The sequence below is a fragment of the Bos taurus genome, chromosome 18 (genome assembly GCF_002263795.3).
Source record: "Bos taurus isolate L1 Dominette 01449 registration number 42190680 breed Hereford chromosome 18, ARS-UCD2.0, whole genome shotgun sequence".
Lineage (NCBI taxonomy): Eukaryota > Metazoa > Chordata > Mammalia > Artiodactyla > Bovidae > Bos > Bos taurus.
The window spans coordinates 53,787,675-53,809,048 of NC_037345.1; the positions used below are offsets into that span (position 1 = coordinate 53,787,675).

At 49.4% G+C, this 21,374-nt stretch overlaps 1 protein-coding gene and 1 non-coding gene across 2 annotated transcripts in view; one reads left to right on the plus strand and one right to left on the minus strand.

Moving 5' to 3' along the window:
* Window positions 1-1,933: 1,933 nt before the first annotated feature.
* The window catches only part of PRKD2 (protein kinase D2), a 32,674-nt gene continuing 13,233 nt past the window's right edge, over window positions 1,934-21,374 (minus strand). Inside the window, exons 8-19 of the mRNA XM_059877580.1 lie at window positions 21,200-21,353; window positions 20,153-20,270; window positions 19,786-19,863; window positions 18,039-18,297; window positions 16,151-16,203; window positions 15,934-16,006; window positions 15,159-15,265; window positions 14,146-14,307; window positions 10,215-10,313; window positions 5,727-5,994; window positions 2,874-2,959; window positions 1,934-2,388 (exon numbers count right to left, since the gene is read on the minus strand). Of these exons, the coding sequence (XP_059733563.1) occupies window positions 2,176-2,388; window positions 2,874-2,959; window positions 5,727-5,994; window positions 10,215-10,313; window positions 14,146-14,307; window positions 15,159-15,265; window positions 15,934-16,006; window positions 16,151-16,203; window positions 18,039-18,297; window positions 19,786-19,863; window positions 20,153-20,270; window positions 21,200-21,353 (1,670 nt within the window). The 3' untranslated portion in view covers window positions 1,934-2,175. The remainder of the gene's footprint in view (window positions 2,389-2,873; window positions 2,960-5,726; window positions 5,995-10,214; window positions 10,314-14,145; window positions 14,308-15,158; window positions 15,266-15,933; window positions 16,007-16,150; window positions 16,204-18,038; window positions 18,298-19,785; window positions 19,864-20,152; window positions 20,271-21,199; window positions 21,354-21,374) is intronic.
* On the plus strand, window positions 2,225-2,293 carry MIR2897 (microRNA mir-2897). Its single transcript, NR_036364.1, has one exon. It is a non-coding gene; the product is annotated as a microRNA mir-2897 (primary transcript).

Below are 21,374 nucleotides of genomic sequence, written 5' to 3' on the forward strand. Positions count from 1 at the left end.
TGAGCACCAAGAATTGATGCTTTTGAACTGTGGTGTTGGAGAAGACTCTTGAGGGTCCCATGGACTGCAAGGAGATCCAACCAGTCCATTCTAAAGGAGATCAGTCCTGGGTGTTCTTTGGAAGAAATGATGCTAAAGCTGAAACTCCAGTACTTTGGCCACCTCATGCGAAGAGTTGACTCATTGGAAAAGACTCTGATGCTGGGAGGGATTGGGGGCAGGAGGAAAAGGGGACGACAGAGGATGAGATGGCTGGATGGCATCACCGACTTGATGGACATGAGTTTGAGTGAACTCCAGGAGTTGGTGATGGACAGGGAGGCCTGGCGTGCTGCAATTCATGGGGTCCCAAAGAGTTGGACACGACTGAGTGAACTGAACTGAACTGGGAAGACATGGAACCTAAGCTCTAGGTACTAGCCTAATTTGTTTAGTTGCTAAGTCGTGTCTGACTCTTTTGTGACCCCATGGACTGTAGACTGCCAGGTTCCTCGGTCCATGGGATTTCCCAGGCAAGAATAGTGGAGTGGGTTGCCATTTCCTCCTCAAGGGAATCTTCCCAACCCAAGGATCAAACCCACATTTCCCGCATTGCAGGCAGTTTTAAATTGGCTGCTGAATACCATCCTGGTTTTATGGGGCTCAGGAAAATCTTTAACTATGGTGTGTAACTTCGAGCATGACCAAGGTGTATAGAGAATTTGGCTAAGTGCATGCTCTAATCTCTTGCCTTCAGCTCTACGGCCAAAAGTCTGGGTGATAATGGGGAGCTAGGGCACTTTTTCCTGTGGTCATGTATGGATGTGAGAGTTGGACTGTGAAGAAAGCTGAGCACCAAAGAATTGATGTTTTTGAATTGTGGTGTTGGAGAAGACTCTTGGGAGTCCCTGGGACTGCAAGGAGATCCAACCAGTCCATTCTGAAGGAGATCAGCCCTGGGATTTCTTTGGAAGGAATGACGCTAAAGCTGAAACTCCAGTACTCTGGCCACCTCATGTGAAGAGTTGACTCATTGGAAAAGACTCTGATGCTGGGAGGGATTGGGGGCAGGAGGAGAAGGGGATGACAGAGGATGAGATGGCTGGATGGCATCACTGACTCGATGAACATGAGTCTGAGTGAACTCCGGGAGTTGGTGATGGACATGGAGGCCTGGTGTGCTGCGATTCAGGGGGTCGTAAAGAGTCGGACACGACTGAGCAACTGAACTGAACTGAGGGCACTGAAGGACAGGGGTCAAAGGACAGAAGTTCTCTCTGCCTACAACCTTTTGGGTGAAGGTGAACCTAAAGTCAGCTTAGAAGAACTGCCCCCAAAGACACCCAGGCTAATTCTAGGCTGCCCCACCCTCTTGGGCTCTCCCATTCCAGCCCTCCCCACTCTGGGTCCTCACTAGCCAGGAACAAGCCTGTCTCCCCCACTGGATGGTGAAGTCCCTGAAGGCAGGACCTGGGCTGGCTCGGTCACCACTGTGTCCCCAGCATCACTCCACACAGTGTGACAAATGGATGAGCCAGTGAACGAGAGAAGTCATCACATCAACTTATAACAAAATACCAACTACAGTGTATCGACTTTCTATCATAGACCAGATGTGCAGTTAGTAGCAATAACACCAAATTAAAAAATTAAACCATTAAGCCATGAGATTACTTGAGTTTTTGAGTTTTTCTAAATCCTTCACCCCTCCGATCATATTCCTTCTATCTCTCCTCCATTAATCTTCCCTCTCCTCTTTATGCTCTTTCATATCGTTTCCCTTTCTAGTCTTCCCTCCTGGAAGTTCTCCCTCCATATATTTTTTTATCCGTTAGTCCTCCTTCCAAAACTCCATTCCCTTCAGTGCCCCTCCCTCCATCCCTCCTCCATCCCATCTTTTTTCCAGATGAACTCCATCTTGGTGAGCAACAGACTCAATAATACAAGACTGCGGTGTGGCCAAAGACCAAGGCCATAGGGCCAGAGATGAGTCTATTTTAATTGTTGGGGAATTAAGTTTGTAAATAATCCCGGCCCCTGCCCCTGCCCCCGCCATGCCCCTCCCCCGGGGGCGTGTCCAATTCGGGCAGGAAACTGCTTTCCTTGGAACAGTTCATCACTGGTAAGGTGTGGAGCGTCGCTCTCTGAGCACGCAAGGACAGCATCACGAGGCAGCCAGAGTGGGAGCCCGAGACCTCAGAGGACACTGATGCGTTCGGCCAGCCCCTGCATCTCGTGGTCCGGGGGTGGGAGGGTCCCACCGAGCACCCTGTCGGCTGGCAGCCCCGGCCCAGGTAGTGGGTGCTCTGCCACAAACTGATCCCAGCGCGCATCGTCACTCTCGTGCGTGATGTACCGCTCGCCCATCTTCCCTTCCAGTTCCCGGAGGTCCAGCCACGTCTGGTACTCCTGGGCCGGGGAGAACTGGGATTAGTTTCGGTACTGCTCCAAGGGCAGCCAATAGTTGCCAGAGCATCACCCCCATGGGATCTGCCCTGCCAGTGAGAAGCCGGATACCAAGGACCGTGAAGCCACACCCTTCACAACCTACCTAGCCAATTAGCTCCACCTCCTTCTACAGCCCAGCCAATGGGAAACTCAGCCACATTCCCTGTCCACGGGAAATGTACCTACAACCTAAACTACCTTGCAGCATGCTAAGCTGCTAAGTCGCTTCAGTCGTGTCTGTGCAACTCTATGCGACCCCAGAGACGGCAGTCCACCAGGCTCCCCAGTCCCTGGGATTCTCCAGGCAAGAACACTGGAGTGGGTTGCCATTTTCTTCTCCAAAAACTACCTTAGTATCCAATAAGAGACGTGGTTCCACGCCTTCCTCTATCTCAACGAATGACTCAGCCCCTCCCACTTGGCTCTAAGCCCCGCCCCTGAATCACCTGTAACCAGGGGTGGCTGAGAGACTTGTCCACGCTGTAGCGCTTGCGCATCTTCACCTGCAGCAGGTTGTTGATGAGGTCGATGGCTGCACCGGAAGGAGAGAGACAGCTTAAATCCTGTGGGGTGAGGGGCCGCCCCTCCTTCAACAGGCACCCCACCCTCCTCACCTGCCATGGGGGCCTTCCTTCAGTGCAGTAAGCCTCACCTGCACGAATCACTCTCCCACCTATTTCCTCATTAAACTACACATTTATCCCCATCCCTCGCGTTGGATCCTACATCTCCTCACCAAGTCTCATACCATAGGAGTGCTTCCCCATTCCTATGTCACCTTCACAGGTTTTGCCATACACAAGTATGTACAGGTACATCTGTACTATATTTCACTTAATGTTTTTCTTTAAGCCAACTCGTTTACCCAAGATTGCTGGGATGTGGACAAAGCAAGTTGGTTAAAAACAATATATTGTGTATAGCATGCTGCCACTGTATAAAAGGAGAATTAAGAGAATGTATGTACCCATATCTGCTTGCATAAATATATAGACTTGTAATAGACACTGCCTTTGGGAAGGATGTCAAATAAAAGAATAAGAGAGAATTTTCGTTTTAGACTCTTTTGTACATAGAAAAAATTTGAACCATGTACATAACCCTTGGAAAATAGGTAGAATTTGGTTTTAAGTCAATTTACTTTTTCAACTCATTTTTTAAGGTGAAAATACACAAATATTATATATTTATATATGTAATTGTAGAAATATGTACTTTATATAAAATATAGGATACAGAATTATATAAAATGGAAACTTTCCATCACCCTGGTCAGTGGAAATCCTAAGATCACTTGCCATGTCCACAAATATAAAATGAAAAGAAAACAATGTTAGGCGATGCTAATCAGGCACCAGTTTCCTGCAGAAGGCCCAGAGTCGGAGGCCCGCTCTCTATGAAAAGGATTAGCAAGTGTCAGGCATTCAAGACAAGCTAGCACTCGTCCAAGGCTCCCTGCTTGATCATGAGCCTTGAAAGACACAGCCCCACTGTGTAAACTCCTCTGAGTATAGGCCTTGTTCTCACAGGCTCCCTTGCACAGACCTACCCACACTCAAATTCACTCGCATACACCGGAGGACACACTTTGACCGAGGGACTCCGGATCAGGTCCCAAAAGACAACCCCTTATATTGCTCCAGGACTCAAGTCAATCCACCTCCTCACTGATCAGTGCTCATCTTTCTTGGGCCACCAACACCTTTTCCTGCACTGAGACACCCCCTTTGCCTGCTGCATGAGGTCACACCCTCTATGCCCCTCCCCCTCCTCTTCACAGATCACTGGGCAACCTTCTTTCATGATCCCTTCTCTCCAACTGATTCCAGTATTCCCAGAACCTAGGACAGTGAGTACTAGGCACAAAGTAGACACTCAACACATACTTGTTGAAGAAACTCTTATGGATGAGCTTGGTTTTTTTTTTTTTTTTTCTCTGCACCTTATGTCTTTTGGAATCTCAGTTCCCTGACCGGGATTAAACCCTGGCCATGGCAGTGAAACCACTGAATCTTAATGACTAGACCACCAGGGAACTCGCAAATGCTTGTCTTTTTAACTAACCTCCCTCCCACACTTCTGTCTTCCTGAGCTTCTGGTTTCAGAACCTGCCCTTTGTTCTAACTCATTTAAGGCATCTTCACACATCCCAGTATCTTAGCCTCGCCCTTGGCTCACCCTCACACCTGGCTTTGCCCCAAAGCTGGGGGCCCTCAGGAGTTAAATTTTCCAGACCTGTCTCCAAGTCGGCAGGAGCATCACAAAGACCATCACCACCACCAGGCCACGATGCCAAAGCCCCTACATGCAGAGTTCCCAATGTCCACCTCTGTCCTGCCCCCTAGCCCTGACCGCCATAGCCCCATTCTTCTCCTGACCTCCACATGCTCCCAGATTCCAGGCTTGACTTTGGTTTCAGGATCAGTCCTTCCCTTAGAAGTCTGCAGAAACCCTCATGGCCCTGCCCCTCCTCTAGTGAAAGTGTTAGTCACTCAGTCATGTCTGACTCTTTGTAACCCCATGGACTGTAGCCCATCCGCCAGGATCCTCTGTCCATGGGATTTCCCAGGACAGAATACTGGAGTGGGTTGCCATTCCCTTCTCCAGGGGATCTTCCCAACCCAGGGATCGAACCCAAGTCTTCCACACTGGAGGCAGATTCTTTACCACCTAAGCCACCAGGGAAGCCCTGCCCCTTCTCTAGCTAAGCCTCTAAATCAGCTCCCTCCATCACTGGATCTAATCCCAGGGCCCAGGCCCATCTTCATCCCAGTCAAGGCCCCAGGACCGGGCAAATTAGCCAAGCCCTTGTTCCTCAACCCTGCCCCCTGGCGCCACTGCTTCTGCGGGGTTAATCCTTTTGAGGTCACAACCCCAAAGACTTCAGGCTCCAGCCAACACCTTGGGAGGACCTGTTCTTTCTCCTGGTCACCCCAGCCCTTTGACTTTCTCGGGTCTAGTCCTTCTCCTGGTCTCGCCCTAGACAAGCCAAGTATTAATAGCCTCCAAGGTGGCAAGTGTCTTAGTGTTTCTAGGGCACTTCCTTTCCAACTCGCATAACCTAGTTTAGGTCTGAAGCCTCGGACCCTAGTTTCACACACGTGCTGAGTCCCTCCCCCAAAGTTCCAGGTCTCAGTGCCTCCCTTAAACAGGGTCTTCCGGGTGCTCTAGGCCCTTCACTAGGCTCCACCCTCATGGCCCCTGGCCTTCTCAGGGCGGCCCCGCCCATTATCCCCACCACGCCCTCTCCACGGGGCCCCGCCCTTCGCCTGCGTCCAGGAGTCAAGCTAGCCCCGCACCTCCCGCCGAGATGCAGCTCCAAGGGCAGGCCGGGTACATGAATGCAGCATTCTGGATCTGGTCTTTGATGTCCTCGTCCTCGTTGAAGGGGAACGTGCCGCTGAGGCTGACGTACATGATCACGCCCACCGACCACATGTCCAGCGAGCGGTTGTAGCCCTGGTTGAGCAGCACCTCGGGCGCCAGGTAGGCCGGCGTGCCCACCACCGAGCGCCGGAACGACTTCTCGCCGATGATGCGCGCGAAGCCGAAGTCGCACAGCTTCACCTGCGGAGGCGAGGGGTAGAGGGTCTCAGGGCGTATGGAGGGCATGCCTCCCACCTCTGCGCAAGCGTACCGCCACTACGGTATTCCAGACAAATTCGGTATTCCAGACAAATTCGGCATTCCAGACAAAATCGAATGCTGGTTCGAATCCAGGCTCCTCTGCTCACTAGCTAGCTGGGTGACCCTGGGCAGGGGGCTTCCTCTCTCTGGGCCTCCGTTTATTCATCTGTACGAGGAGGAGGATCGTACCAGCGCCTATCTCAAAGGGCTGTCGTGAGGATTATATGGGTTTCATCCATCTAAAGCTCACAGGACAATAAATGCGCGACCTGCAGTGAGGCTCCGTAAGGGCTCCCTGCTGCCATCCCTCTGTCACGTCAAACAGGTCTCAACCTTCTTCTGCCTCTGTCTCCTCTTTTGCACCATGGCGATGCTAACAGTCCCTACCTTAAAGGGTGCTGTGTGAATTGAAAGAGTAAATACATGGGAAAATGATAGGAGCAGCGGCGGGCGTAGAGAGAGCCTCGGGGATCTCAGCTGAGGGACAGAAGTTCTCAAAGCCCCGTTTTTGTCATCCGGGTTGAGGATGTTAACAGCAGCTGCGGATCAGGCTTCCCTGGGGATTAAAGGGCACCCAGCATGTAAACAGCTAAGCACCGCATCCATGGTAATAGGTGTGAACCTACCTCGCCCTTGTTGGAGGCAGTCTAGGGTCATGGATAGGCTTCAGAGCCAGCAAGTCTGGGTTCAAGGTCCTGTCTGCTGCCTACCAGTCCTTAGGCAGCTGCCACCTCTATTTGTATACTGTCCCTCCCCTACTCAAAACCCTCCTCTGGCTCACTATTGCCCCAAGCCTCTATTGCATTCAAAAACAGCCACACCCCAACCCCTGACCCAAATCTGACAGCCTTTTCCTAGGATCCTTTGCCCTTTTAACAGACCTTATAATCTTTTACTTTTCTAAGATCCACCCTTTTCTACCTATCTTATGATGGAATATTAAATGGACATAAAAAGAAGTGAAGTACTGACACATGCTATAACATAAATGAACCTTGAAAACATTAAGGGAAAGAAGCCAGCCACAAATAATGACATATTATTATTGTATATTCCATATATGTACACATGAAATACACAATATGGAACATACAATAATATAATATGCCATCCTTTGTGACTGGCTTCTTTTTCTTAATTGTTTTCAAGGTTCATTTATGTTACAGCATGTGTCAGTAGTTTACTTCTTTTTATGGCCATGTATAATGGGCTTCCCTGGTGGTTCAGATGGTAAAGAATCTGCCTGCAGTGCAGGAAACCAGGTTCAATGCCTGGGTCAGGAAGATCCCCTGGAGGAGGGCATGGCAACGCACTCCAGTATTCTTGCCTGGAGAATCCCAGGGACAGAGGAGCCTGGTGGGCTATAGCCCATGGGGTTGAAAAGAGTTGGACACGACTGAAGCTACTGAGCACACACACACACACACACACACACACACAGAAGTGTTTGTTTATTCCATTTACATAAAATGCTCTGACAAATCCACATAAAGTAGATTAGTTGTTGTGGGTAGGGGGATGGTGCAATTGGAGGATGTTGGCTAGAAGTATGAGGTTTCTTTTGTGGTTATGAAAATGTTCCAAAATTGATCATGGTGATGGTTGCACAACTCTGAATACCCTAAAAACCACTAAATTGTATAAAGTGGTAAATTGTATAGTATGCACATTATATCTCAATAAAACTTTTTTTTTTTTAAGTACACCACAGGGCCTTTGCACAGGCTGCTCCCACTGACTAGAACACTTGTCCCCTCCCCCCAAAAAACCTACTCTTTCTTCAGATAAATTTTCTCTGACCTTCCACTGGGCTACACAGTTTGAGCTCATAGAACTGTGTCACAGAACTCATCACAGATATAATTACATTCTTGTGACAATTTGACCAATATTTCATCTTTCCTTTTTGAGCTTTGCTGTCCGGTATGGTGGCCACATGTGGCTGCAGAGCACCTGAATGTGGCAAGTGCAACTGAGAAACTATTTTTTATTTAATTTTAATTAATTTATATTTTAAAGGGGGTCCTAGATTTTTTTATTGGATAATTTTTAAATAAGCTTGGAACAACTTGGGTGTGTCAACTTACTTTCCCAACTGTTAACTTTCTGAAATCTAAGTGCAAAATCAAGTATTTCTCATAGAAATTTATTACCCAAATTGAGATTTACTTTAAGTGTAAAATACACACCAGATTTGGAAGACTTAGTAGGAAAAGAAAGAATATTTCATTAATAATGTTTATGTGGTTGATTACGTGTTGAAATGGTAATATTTAGATATACTAGAATAAAGTATATCAGCAAAATTAATTTCACCAGTTTCTCTTCAGTTTTTAAAAAATGTGGCTTACTAGAAAATGTAAAATTATAGATAGGAGATCACATTATATTTCTTTTTTATTAATTTATCTTTATAAATTAATAAAATTGTTGTATTATGTGGGATCTAGTTTCCTGACCAGGGATCGAATCCCGGCCCCCTGCTTTGGGAGCACAGAGTCTTAGCCACTGAACCACCAGGGAAATAAGTCCCAGTCCATTATATTTCTAGTGGATATTCCTGCTGTAAGTTAGAGTTTATCATACCCTGCACTACTGACATTAGGGAAAGACAGTCTTGTATTTTGGGGCTATCCTGTGCACTGTCAGATGCTCAGCAATCCCTCCATGCCAGTAGTAACGCTCCCCCTCAAACAGCTTGTGACAACCAAAAACGTCTCCAATGTTGTCAAATATCCCCTGGGGTGCAAAATCAGCCCCAGTTGTAAACCAGTGGGCATGCAGATGGGGATGTCTCTACTTACTACAGTTCCTAATGCTCCAGCATGCAGCTTGGCACATAGTAGGCACACAATAATTTTTAGTTGATGACCAAAATGAACTTTTAAAATGAAATGAAATAATCACAAAAGAGAGATAAGGAAGCAAAAACTTCACAGGGATGTGGAGGGGCTAAATGAGAACCTGTAGCTAAAGGCCCTTAACCACAGTGGGCACCCAATCAACTGGAGCTGTTACAATCATCACCCTTGCTCAATCGGGCTTTGCCCCAAGGGGATGCTCATCCAACCAGTCTGAGGCTCATCAAAATTGTTTTCCTGGGACCTCCCTGGTGGCCCAGTGGCTAAGAGGCTACGTTCCCAATGCAAGGGGCCTGGGTTTGATCCCTGATCAGGGAACTAGATCCCACATGCTGCAACTAAAAAAGATCTCACATATGAAAGGGAAGATCGAAGATCCCACGTGTGGCAACTAAGACCAGGAGCAGCCAAATAAATAAATAAATATTAAAAACAAACAAAGAAGAACACCAAAAAACTGTTTTCCTAAGAGACCCACAGAAGAAATTACCAGTCGCTCCCCTCCAATATCTGTTCTCTATTGCTATTGCTAAGTCACTTCAGTCGTGTCCGACTCTGTGTGACCCCATAGACAGCAGCCCACCAGGCTTCCCCATCCCTGGGATTCTCCAGGCAAGAACACTGGAGTGGGTTGCTATTTCCTTCTCTAATGCAAGAAAGTGAAGTCGCTCAGTCATGTCCGACCCTCAGCGACCCCATGGACTGCAGCCTTCCAGGCTCCTCCATCCATGGGATTTTCCAGGCAAGAGTATTGGAGTGGGGTGCCATTGCCTTCTCCGATCTGTTCTCTGCTTCTCCTCTTAATAAAAATTCCGGATTTTTAATGAGCCACACGCCCGCTCAGAATGAAAACTACATTTCCCAGCGTCCTTTTGAAAGCCCCACGTGATCAAGTTATGGCCAATGGAATGTGAGGCGTGCCCCGTGCACGTTCATAGTATTACCTTAGGGAAGGAAAAGGATGCATCCGTTTCTTCTACCCCGTTTCTTTCCTCCCCTGCATTGTCCTTTTACATTGGGAGGCGGGGCAGCAGCGGCACAACATGAACCATGAAGACCAGGCAACGCCATAGAAAGGCCAGAACAAGACAGCAGGAGCTGTGGTCCCAACACCATTGCACTGCTTTTTCACCCTCAAAATGATTATGCTGGTCCCTCCGTGAGTGAGAAGCAAGCCTCTGTCTCACTTAAGCCATTATCTTGGGTCTCTGTGGCTGATTAATTATCTTGATTAACACAGTCCCGACCCACCGTTAGTGTTAGATGGACTTCCCCAAATAAGGAGGGGACATTTCTGACCTGAGGAAATGGGTCAGCTGATGACAGCAACACGTTTTCTGGTTTCAAGTCACAGTGGACGATATTCTTGAAGTGAAGGTGTCTCAAAGCCACCAGAATCTGAGGGGAGGAGATGGCACCAGTAAAAAAGTTAGAAGAGTCCCTGCTGTGAGATTCTGCCTTCAGCAGCCAGCCCTCCAAACCCCATCCATGCCATCACCAGCACCCGCCCCCCAAATCCACCCCCCGGCCCCGGACCAGGGAAGGCATTGGAGCGCCAAAGAAGAAGCTCAGAACCCCAGAACCATTTCAGTCAAAGACAGAAGTTGGACATATAATTCTAGGGAGACTGAACTGGAGCAGGGGGTTTGGGAAGATCCTGACACCCTTTGACATGCAGATCCTGCTGGAAAAGAGCTATGAATAATGCAGCGGTTTCAAGGAGGTGCTGTTGTGTGATTCCATTTTTAAAAAAATATTTTTTCACGGATTAAAAACCTGAAATACTAAACAATTACAAACAATACCAATATGACATAAATCAAACATAACACCCTTAAGAGGTGGGGTGTTAAGTGGGTGTTAGGTGGGTTTGAGAGCCAGCCTTATCAAGGTAGCAAACCTGGCTCCACACTTACTAGCCTGATGCCTACAGCAAGTCACTTTACCTCTCTGGGTCTCAGTGTTCTCACCTGTAAAATGGGGGTAATAACAGAAACCATCCTCATGGGTTGCTGTGAGCTTTAAGTGAGTTGAGTGAGGTATATGAAGTGCTTAGGGCAGTGTCTGGCACACAGCAAGCACTCCATGTGAGCTATTATTATTATTGTTGTTTTGGTTATTATTCTTGTGATGGCCTGTTAGTGGACACCTTCCTGTGAGTGTTTCAAATAAAACTTTTCCTGCTGTAGCTGTTAATTTAAGAGTATTCTATGATGGCAAGGTGAGCTGACTTAAACAAACAAACAAAAAACTGTTGGTCTTCCCTAGTGGCTTAGTGGTAAAGAATCTATATGCTAATGCAGGAGACATGGATTAACTCTCTGATCTGGGAAGACTGCACATGCTGCAGAGCAACTAAGCCCCTGCTCCCAACTATTGAACCTGGTCTCTGGCGCCCAGGAGCCGCAACTACTGAAGCCCTTGAACCCAAGAGCCTGCGCTCCACAAGAAGAGAAGCCACTGCAATGAGAAGCCCACACTCGCCACAACTAGAGAAAAGCCAGGCTGCAATGAAGATCCAGCACAGCCAAAAATAAATAAATGCAAAGAAAACCACATAAAAACGTTACCATTTGTAACTACTTATCTATGGAAGCCATGATTTTCCTTGATTCTACACAACTCAAAATGTCAAATTGTCAAAAGTGTGACATAAGCATGAAGCTGTAATTTATATCTTAGAACTGAAATATTTGGGCTTTTTCGTTGTTTTCACTGGATGATTTTGGAGTATGGAAATGCTATATGGAAGCTACTGCTGAGGTCCAAGTTCCTCACTCCACAGACAGAGAGACTGGAGGTCCAAAGCTATATATGGACATCCTCTCCTACATAGCTTCAGTTTACTGATTTTCCCAACCCTTAGTAAATATGGTGAACAAAGAGGGTAGATGGGAAGCTGGACAGACCCAGGTTCAAACCTCGGCCAGACTGCTACCTGGCAGTGTGACCTTGTACCTGTATGACCTTGGGCGAGACCTAGGAAACCCCTCAACCTCAGTTTCCTCATCTGTAAAATGGAGATTATAGTAATACCTACCTCAAAGATGGTTGTGAAGTTTATAAGTTCATGAGGTGTAGGGCTTAGCCCAGGACTTGGGGTGGGGCAGGCAAGAGGCAAAAAGCAGAAATCTGCAGAGAGAGAGAAAGATAGAGAAGAGCACAGACAAAAAGAGAGAAAGAGATGAAAGACCAGAATGAAAGAGAAACTGCCTCAGTTGCTGAAGGCAGGCAGTTTCCTCTCCCCACCTGAAGTCGAGATGGGCCTGACTCAGTGAGTTTCTATCCCCACCCCACAAGCCAGGCTGACAAAGCCAGACAGCTTGGGAGAGGAAGGGTGCTGGGCCTGGAGAAAGGAAGCCAGCACAGGAGACTTTTCAACTGACAGAGAACATGTCCCCGAATTAAGTGTGGGCCCAGCCAGGTGGGAAGATCTTTCCAAGAAGGCTGTGAAACCCCCAAAATGAAAGTAAACACCACAAACAAAATGAAGAGGAAAAGAAATACTGGGATAAAAGATGGGAACAACACAAGCAACAAAGATCCAGGGTCCTTCATATGCAAAGAACTCTTTACAATTCAATAAGAAAAATACAACTGAAAAAAATGGCCAAAGAGTGCATAAAGCACAGGTCAATAAATGTGTGAAAATATGCTCAACCTCACTCGTAATTTTTAAACCACCAAGTGAAGCCATATGAAGTATTATTTTTCCACCTTTAAGCCTAGTGATTATATTGGGAATTCCCTGGCAGTCCAGTGGCTAGGACTCAGCACTTTCACTGCTGTGGCCCACGTTCAACCCCTGGTCAGGAACCAAAATCCCTCAAGCTATGTGGCTTGAGGGAAAAAAAAAAAGGACTGGTGAATATATTATCCAGAGTAAGGACTGAGAAAATAGACACCCTCAAACTCTGTTGGTGAGAACAAAGATTGAAAGAGGTTTTAGAGAATAACTGGGCAACACCTTTCAAAAAAATTTTAAGCACATTTCCTTAGGCTCGGGAGTCTACTATTTGAAACATGTTCTGTTGAAATCCTCCCACCAGAGCCTATTGATGTTTGTAGACAAATGTTCACAGGCTGTTGTTTGCAGTAGTGGGATAGTGAAACCAACTACATGCTCAGGAACTGGAGAATTTAGTGATATTTTCATGGGATACAATTAAGACAAAGAGACAGTTCTGCTAACTACATACTGAAATAGAACGGTCTTTCAGAAGCACTATTACAGTGAAGAAAGTAAGAAGCAGAACAACAGTATTATATGTGATGTGAAATCAATTTAAATGTATGTACGCACACAGAGACAAATAACACAAATTAGTTTGACTTTTGGAGAAGGGAATGGCATCCCACCCCAGTATTCTTGCCTGGAGAATTCCATGGACAGAGGAGCCTGGTGGGCTACATACAGTTCATAGTGTTGCAAAGAGTCAGACATGACTGAGCGACTAAGACACTGTTTGACTTTACTCGGTAAAAGCATGCTTCCAGGTTTAAATCCCACCAGCTGTGTGACTCTGGGTGAGTTACTTAAAGTCTCTGAGCCGCAGTAAAATGGGAGTAGTAATAACCACTACCACATGGGTTGCTAGGAAGATTACATGAACTAAAACAGTGGCTGGCATCCAGTAAGGGCTCAATAAAAGTTAGTGACCACATTGTTTATCATTCTCATTATCAGCACCCCCATCTCAGCCCTGCCCACTCCGGGTGATCACTGTGCAGACCCAGGGCTATCGAGGTCACCGCTGTGTCCTCACACTGCCCAACATGGGGCCAGACACTGTTTGCTGAACCATTTAATAAATGAATGAATGAGCTCCCCAGAGAAAGGCTTCTCTCTCCTTCCCTTTTTCTTTGTGAAGTCAGGCCCAGTGAGCCTGACTCATTATATAAAGTAATAAAAGATAAAAAATAATAGTTATTTTCTATAATATTATTATTACTGCTCTATTATTTTCAACTTGTCTTATTATGTATCTATTGTTATTACTCTATTACTGTTATTCTACTAACTGTTCTATCATATTCTATTATAATTTTAAAAGTATCATTCTAATACTTTTTCTGATCGTTATTACTCTATTACTACATTTTCTCTTATCTGTGATTATGATTCTCACCCAATGTCTGCCTGCCCTTCAGGGCACACAGCACAGGTGCGTCTTGCAGGACAGGTGAGGAGCCAGGCTGGGGAGGCGGGTGGTGGGCGGGGCATGCGCACCTGGGTGATGAGGAACTTGGTGAGGCGCTCAGGCAGCCGGCCCTTTTCGCTGGAGAGGATCATCTCCAGCATGTCCCCGTGCAGCTTCTCCATCACCACGAACACCTTCTCCGGGGTCTCGAACATACATTCCAGATTGACAATCCCTGGGTGCCGCAGGCTCTGGGGTGGGTGAGGTGGGGTGGGGAGGAGGGGGGTCAGGACCCAGGTCACCCATGAGCTTGGGACCCCAGAGGACAAGCCACAGGAGTGGGCGGACAACAAACAAGAGGATGTCCCTGGAGGGCCATTCCCCCCTGGGGGTGGCAGTGGGGGAGGGGAAAGGGTGTCCACAGCCCCAGAGAGGACCACCCCTCCCGCACCACCAGGTGTCCAGAAGGATCTTTACATTATGAAATTGTGGTGAAGGCCCAGGGTTGAGGGAGCAAGAGGGAAGGGAGCCTGAAGATATGGGAAGGAGCTTTGTACATCTGTATCTTTTAAATCCCCGCCCTCCTGGCTCTTCCCCAACCCTTGCCTAGCTGAACCCCATCTGTTCACACAGGTCCCCACCCAGCCTCCTCCCAGGGCTCCAGGCACCAGCCCCACAAACCTTCCACCTCCACTCCAATAGCAGCCAGTGGGATCTTTCTAAAGTTCACACATCTGACTCTGTCCCCTTCTTTGCTCAAAATCTTTCCATGGCTCCCTAGCACCCTCAGGAGAAAGCCCATAGGGTGGGACCCCACCCTGTTCCCTAGCCTCACCGCCTACCACCTTGCTTCACATAAACCATCTAGTAACCTTGAACCCCTTCAAGTTCCTAGAAGACTTTGTGTTCCCTCTCAACTCTGGAGCTTTGCACAGGCTGGTCCTTCTGTAAGAATACGTACACCACCCCTTCAGTCTCAACATGCATACCGCCTCCTCTAGGAAGCCTTCCCTGACCACCCGCAGACTGGAGAAAGTGGGAAGGGCAAGTCCTTGCAGGGTGGGGATGGGGGCAGAGCGGGACCACAGACTCCAGGGGTCACCTGCAGAATGGCCACTTCGTTCCGGAGTTGGCTCTCCTGCTTGGTGGGGAAACGCAGTTTGTCGATGACCTTTACTGCCACATCCCGGCCTGTCTTCCGGTGCTTCCCTGGGGAAAGGGTAGGGGAGGTGGGGGATGAGAGGAGCAGGACCTTCCAGTCCTGGCAAGAGGAAGACCCCACTAGTGACACACAGCTACAGTTGGGCAGAGGTGGATGAAAAGCCACCAAGGGGGCTCTGAGGGGCCCCCAGGAGCGATGTCAAGGGTTGGGGGGGGGCACCTAGGAATAAAGGTAGAATGAAGGAAGGTAAAGTCAGAGCTCTGAGGCGCTATAACATAAGAAACTAGATTTGTAACCAATCAGAATCCAGCATCTAGCTCTGTGGCCAATCAGGGCAGAGTTTACCTTCCTATTAATAACGGGAGAAAGTCACTGGCCTTTCCGAGTGAGAAAACGTGAGCCTGCAAGCATCTGCCCCCAGGATCCAGCTTTCTTAATCAACTAGAAAAGGAGGTGAGCATGTGGCCAATCAGAAGGGGAGGTCTGGGGACTTCCCTGGTGGTCCAGTGGCTAAGACTCTAAGCTCCCAATGCAGGGGCCCGGGTTCAATTCCTGGTCAGGGAACTAGATCCCACATGCCACCGTGAAGATCAAAGACCCTGTGTGCCGTAACCCAGAGAAGCCAAATAAATAAATAATTTTAAAAAAGGGGGGCAATCTGGGGCCCAGAAACCCGCAGGACGCCTTTCTAGGTCGGCTCTTGAAACATCCTTACCGCCATAGACCACTCCAAACTGGCCGGAGCCCAGGACCTCATCTGGGAAGATCTGGTAGACAGTGGCGATGTCCTGCAGGGTGGGGAGAGGGAAAGTCAGAGGTGCACCTGGCGATGGGGGGTGGTCAAGGAAGCTGGGAGGGTGGGAGAGCTAGGGGGTGGTAGGGGGTAGGGGCGGGCACATCCTTGGGGCTGCTGGGTGTGGGTAGGGTCTTACCACATTCTCTTGAATCTGGCTGTTAGACACAGAGATGCTCAGAGAAGCTTGTCCTGGGGAGAGGGGGAAGGCGGACGTGAGGAGACCCCAGGCTCAAGATCACCCATAACTCCACCCTCTGGAGCCAGTAGTTAGACTAGACTCATTCACTAAGAACCTCAGTTTCCTCATCCCGAAGAACGAGAATGATAAAAGGACCTCCCTCCTAGGGCCAGTGGGAGGAGGAAATGAGAGGAGCTCAAAATATGTTGTCATGAAGCAGTTCACCGAGCATTTCATTCTGTGATCTCAGCCCCAAGGGAGGCATGATGATCCCATTTTACTGAGGAGGAAACTGGGGCTCAGTAGGAAACTGACTCAGGCTTCTTCCCCTGAATTTGCCCCACTACCAACCCAACCAGGGCCAGACATTTCCAAAGTCCTGATCCTTCTGCCATTTGAACATCTGTCCCCTCCCTGAGGAATATTCAGTCCTTGCCCCTTAGCCTCCTCCCTGGTCTCCCTGTCCTGTCTCCATCTCTCCTATTCCCCCTCCATAGGGAAGCCAGAGGGATCTTGCCAAAGCATAAGCCTAACTCTGTCCTTCCCCTGCTCAAAACCCTGCCATGGGGACTTCCCTGGTGGTCCAGTAGCTAAGACTTCACACTCCCAATGCAGGGGGCTGAGTTCAATCCCTGGTCAGGGAACTAGATCCCACAGGCTGCAACTACGAGTTCCCATGCCCCAACTAAAGCTCTCGTGTGCTGCAACTAAGACCTGGCACAGCCAAATAAATAAATATTTTTTTAATTAAAAAAAATTCTGCTATGGCTCCACAGTGTCCTGAGGGGGAAGGCCAAGTCCCTTAAATAGCCTAACAGGAAGTGTCTGGTCCCTCTGCCTCTTTGACTTCATCCTCTCCCTTGCTGTTGTGCGATCCTGACACTCAGGCTTCCTCGCCAGGCCTCCCATACGTCAAAGTCTTTCCTATCTCCGGTCCTTGGCACTTGCTCTTCCCTCTGCCAGGAATGCTCTTTCTCTCACTCTGCTGCTGCTGCTGCTAAGTTGCTTCAGTCGTGTCCGACTCTGTGCGACCCCATAGACGGCAGCCCACCAGGCTCCACCATCCCTGGGATTCTCCAGGCAAGAACACTGGAGCGGGTTGCCAAGTTAAATCCTCCTCCCAGTCTCCCAGTCTCAGCTCACATGTCACCCTGGGACCACATCGGATTCCTCTAGCACACGTTCTACATCCCACTTGTCATTCACCCAGGAAGATCTGATGAACATCTGTCAGTTACCCTGGACTATGAGCTCCATAACATAGTAAACCAGGACTCTGATCATCCTTTGCCTCTGCCTGAAATGATTTCCCATTTCCTTTCTCTTCATTTCACCCCTCCTCAACTTCCATGTCTTAGCCTGGATGTTGACTCCTCCAGGAAGCCCTCCTGGACACTCAGCCTGGGTTAGTCACCCCACTCTGAGCTCCCATAGCCCTCTGGCTCCCCTGTCCCAGCCCTGCCAACTGTGAGTCATCAGTGTCTGGGGACAGGTCTATCTTCCTTCCGGGACTGTGAGTCCCGGAAGAGCGGGTCCTGGGCTGTTTTGGTCACAGCTGACCCCACAGCACTGTCTGGGCACAGGCCAGGCACAAAGGAGCACGAATTAAAAGGTCTGAACTCACAACGTGAAGGAGTCATTACCTGCCCCGGGACAAGACTCAGAAAGGGGAAGTGACATGCCCAAGGCTACATGTGAGGTCTGGGGCTTAATGATTTAGACTGATTTCTGCTGAGACCAGAAGCTACATTCTCCGCTCTGCCATTCCCTAGCACTTCCCTTTTCCAGGGCCCTACCCAAGCCCTCCGAGACCCCTCTTCACAGGGATCTGGAGTGGGGCCCTTACTGTGGGGTGCGTGGCCTGGGGCGCTGGGTGCGTCCTGGAGGATGACAGGCATCAGGGCCTGACGGATGGCCGTTTCCCAGCCCCGGGCAGTCTCGGCCCCCTGCCCACTGGGCCCTCCTGGGGCCCCACCAGGGGTTTCTCCCACAAAGTAGGTGGCATTGGCAGTGACAATCTCGAAGCAGTGTGGGTTGGTGCCTGGTGGCACAAGGCTGAAGTTCTGGGCTGGCTCCACGGTGAGGATTTCGGACAGTGGAATTTCCTGGCAGGACAGAAAAATGCGTGAGGGCTCTGGGCAGACCTGGAGCTCTCTACTTACTCAGATGAGCACACAGAATCCAGGGTTGGTGGGGAAGAGCCTGGTTTGCATGGAGTGGTCAGGAAAGGCCTCCTGGTGGAATTTACATTGAAGCAGAGATCAGAAAGGTAAGAAGAGGCCAGCTGGTGGAGGAATGTTGGGGGGGAAGCATGTGCAAAGGTCCTGAGGTAGAAAAGGTTTGTCTTCAAGGGACATGCCATATCCCCATTACATGGATGGTGCCTGGCACAAAGTAGGTATGCCAGGTTTGATGCATAAAAAAGGGAGATCAGGCTAGGGTCAGCTCTGCAGGGCCTAATGGGCCACAGGCAGGAGCCTGGGCTTTGTCTCCAGGGCCCTGGGGAACCATGGAAGGGTTTAGTGCAAGGCAGGGAGCATTTCTCTCCAACTGTGTGTGGAAGGGAATGAGAGAGGATGGGACTGACAGAGGAGACGAGGAGGGAGGCAGAGGGGGCCCTGGGAGGAGAGAAGGTGGAGGGTCTATGGAGAGGAAGAAATGCTTTGGAAAGTGTTGAAAGACAAAGGAAGGGAGGAAGAAAAGAAGGAAAGAATGAGAGAGAGAGACTTGTGAAACCAATAAAGCCAGGAGCCAGGACTTTACTGGGGGTCCAGTGGTTAGGACTCCGAGCTCCCAATGTAGGCGGCACAGGTTCGATCCCTGGTCAGGGATGATCCCACATGCCGCTTGGCCAAACCAAACAAACCAGGAGATGGAGATGTTGCAACAGGGATGGTATTTAAGATAACATGGCTTGAGGAAGATGGGAAGGATGAGGAGAAAGCAGCCATGGGACGGGTTAGGAGGATGCTCCAGAGCAGATAAACAGTGAGGTGTCTGGGTTTTATTCCAAGGGTAGTGGGAGCTACTGGGAGGTTGTAATGGTTTTAATGGACTCCTCTGACTGTTGTGTGGAAAAAGACAGTGAGGTCGAAGGCAGAAGCAAGGACCCAGGAGGAGAGGTGCTGGAACCCAGGACTGGCATGGGAGGCACTGATGAATAAATACAAAGAAAGAATTCAAAAAATTAACTATAAAGTAATAATGATAACACACTTAAAATTACTGGGAGTTAAATGGAACTTAACATACGCCTGGTCCTAAACTAATTGCTCCACATAGATTATCTCTTTGAATTCTGGCACAGCCCTGAGGCAAGGACTATTCTTGGACGCCCTTTACAGGTGAGAGGCGCAGGGGGCAGAGAGGTGAGGTAACTTGCCTGGGTCCCCCAGCTGAAAAGTGATGGAGCCGAAATCAAACTGAGGGCACAGCGTCGTAGGCGACACTTGCTGAAGGGATGGGAGCGTACAAGCAGGGGGTGGGCAGAGGGTGTGATTCGCAGGCGTTTGGCTGAAGCAACTGAGAGAGGAAGGGAAAATACAGCGGACAAAGAAGAGAGGGCTGGGGGACTTGGGAGCCAGAAGGCCCACCTTGTAGTATCTGTTGGTCGTGTTGTTCTGGAAGAGCGTGATGCACTTGCAGTCCAGGCGCCAATAGTGCCGCTTCCTCTGTTGGGAGAGGTGCTTGAGAGGGTGAGGTCGTCTGCCCCCCATACTACTGCAGCTCTGACTCTAATCCCAGCCAAATCCCGCCCCTAATTCTAGCCCCGCCTCACCCCTGACCTTGCCTTAGTCCCGCCCCCAAATCTCGCCCCGCCCCCAAGACCCTAGAGCCACCCATTTCAAGCTCTGCCTCCAGCATGACTCCGCCCATTCCAAGCCCCAACCAGCCCCGCCCCCTCAAACCCCACCTCCTCCAACTCTAGCCCCACCTACCTGGCTCCCCGCCCCCACTCACCAGTGTATCCTTGTTGCTGTAATGAACCACCCAGCCCTCTCGAAGCGTCGTGCTGGATTTCCGCGTTGTGTGTCGCACTGACTGCACCACCCTCATTAGGGGGATGTACCCCAGGGAGCTGAGAGTCGGGGAGAGAAGGAGTGAGAAGTTACAAGCAGAAAATAACCATAGTGCCTGGGGCTACAGCAGGGGGAGGGGTGGGGAAGTGGGAGTCAATCTCTGGGTAGCTAGGGCGATTTCGGCCCCACTTTTTTGCCTGTGTTTCCAGATTTACCATAATGAGGAAGACGACTCTTGAGAGACCCACATTAAGAGGCTGGTTTCCAAAGTCAGGCTGCCTGGCAAGTACTAATCTCTTCGTGCCTCAGTTTCTCCAACCAAAGGTGGTGTTGTGAGAAGTGAAGCCCTTCTTAACAGTTTAGCAGAGTGTTTGGCACATCGTGGGCCCCCAGTAAGCGGTAATGAGTCCTGAACCCACTGATTGTGGAGCCAGTTGTGTGATACCAAGCAAGTGGCTCAGCCTCTCAGTGCCGCTGTGCACATACTGTTGTTACAGTGAGGAAATGAAGGCAGAGAAAAATTAAGTGGCCGTGCAACTCCAGAGCCAACAATCTCTTGATCCCTGTGTGAGAAATTGGACTTCACTGACTGTGGCCACTTCTCTTTGCCTCTCTGAGACTCAATTTCCTCATCTATGAAATAGGCTGCCTCTCCCAATAGTCCTCTCTTCTCAAGTGCTTCAAGGTCCAGCTCTGAGAGCTTATCACTGTTAGTGATAGGAAAGACCTGGGAGAAAGGGATCCTGAGGTTCCAGGCGGCCAGGGCCGGTAGTACTAGGAGGAAACTCGGGGTGACCACTGTGATCTGAGTACCCCCCGCCGGCTTCACTTCCTATCCTTTTCCCCTCGTTCTCCCTGCTTCAGCCACACCAGGTTGCTTGCTATTCCTGCAACAGATCTCAGGAAACTGGGAAATGTAAAAGCACAGGGTGAAGTCAACCCACAGTAGGGACGCGGAAGGGCCTTCGCTGGATGGGGCCCTGGGTACCTCTCAGATTTGCCCCCCTCGCCTTCTTCCTCCTCGCTGGCATGGAGAGCATTTTCCGAGTGGGAGCCGGGGATGAAACCAGAGTCATCTGGCTCATCTGTGAGGGAGCTCTTGTCAGCCTCGCTGAAATCAGTGGCCTCCTCCATGGGCACATCTGGGGGGACAGGGAAATCAG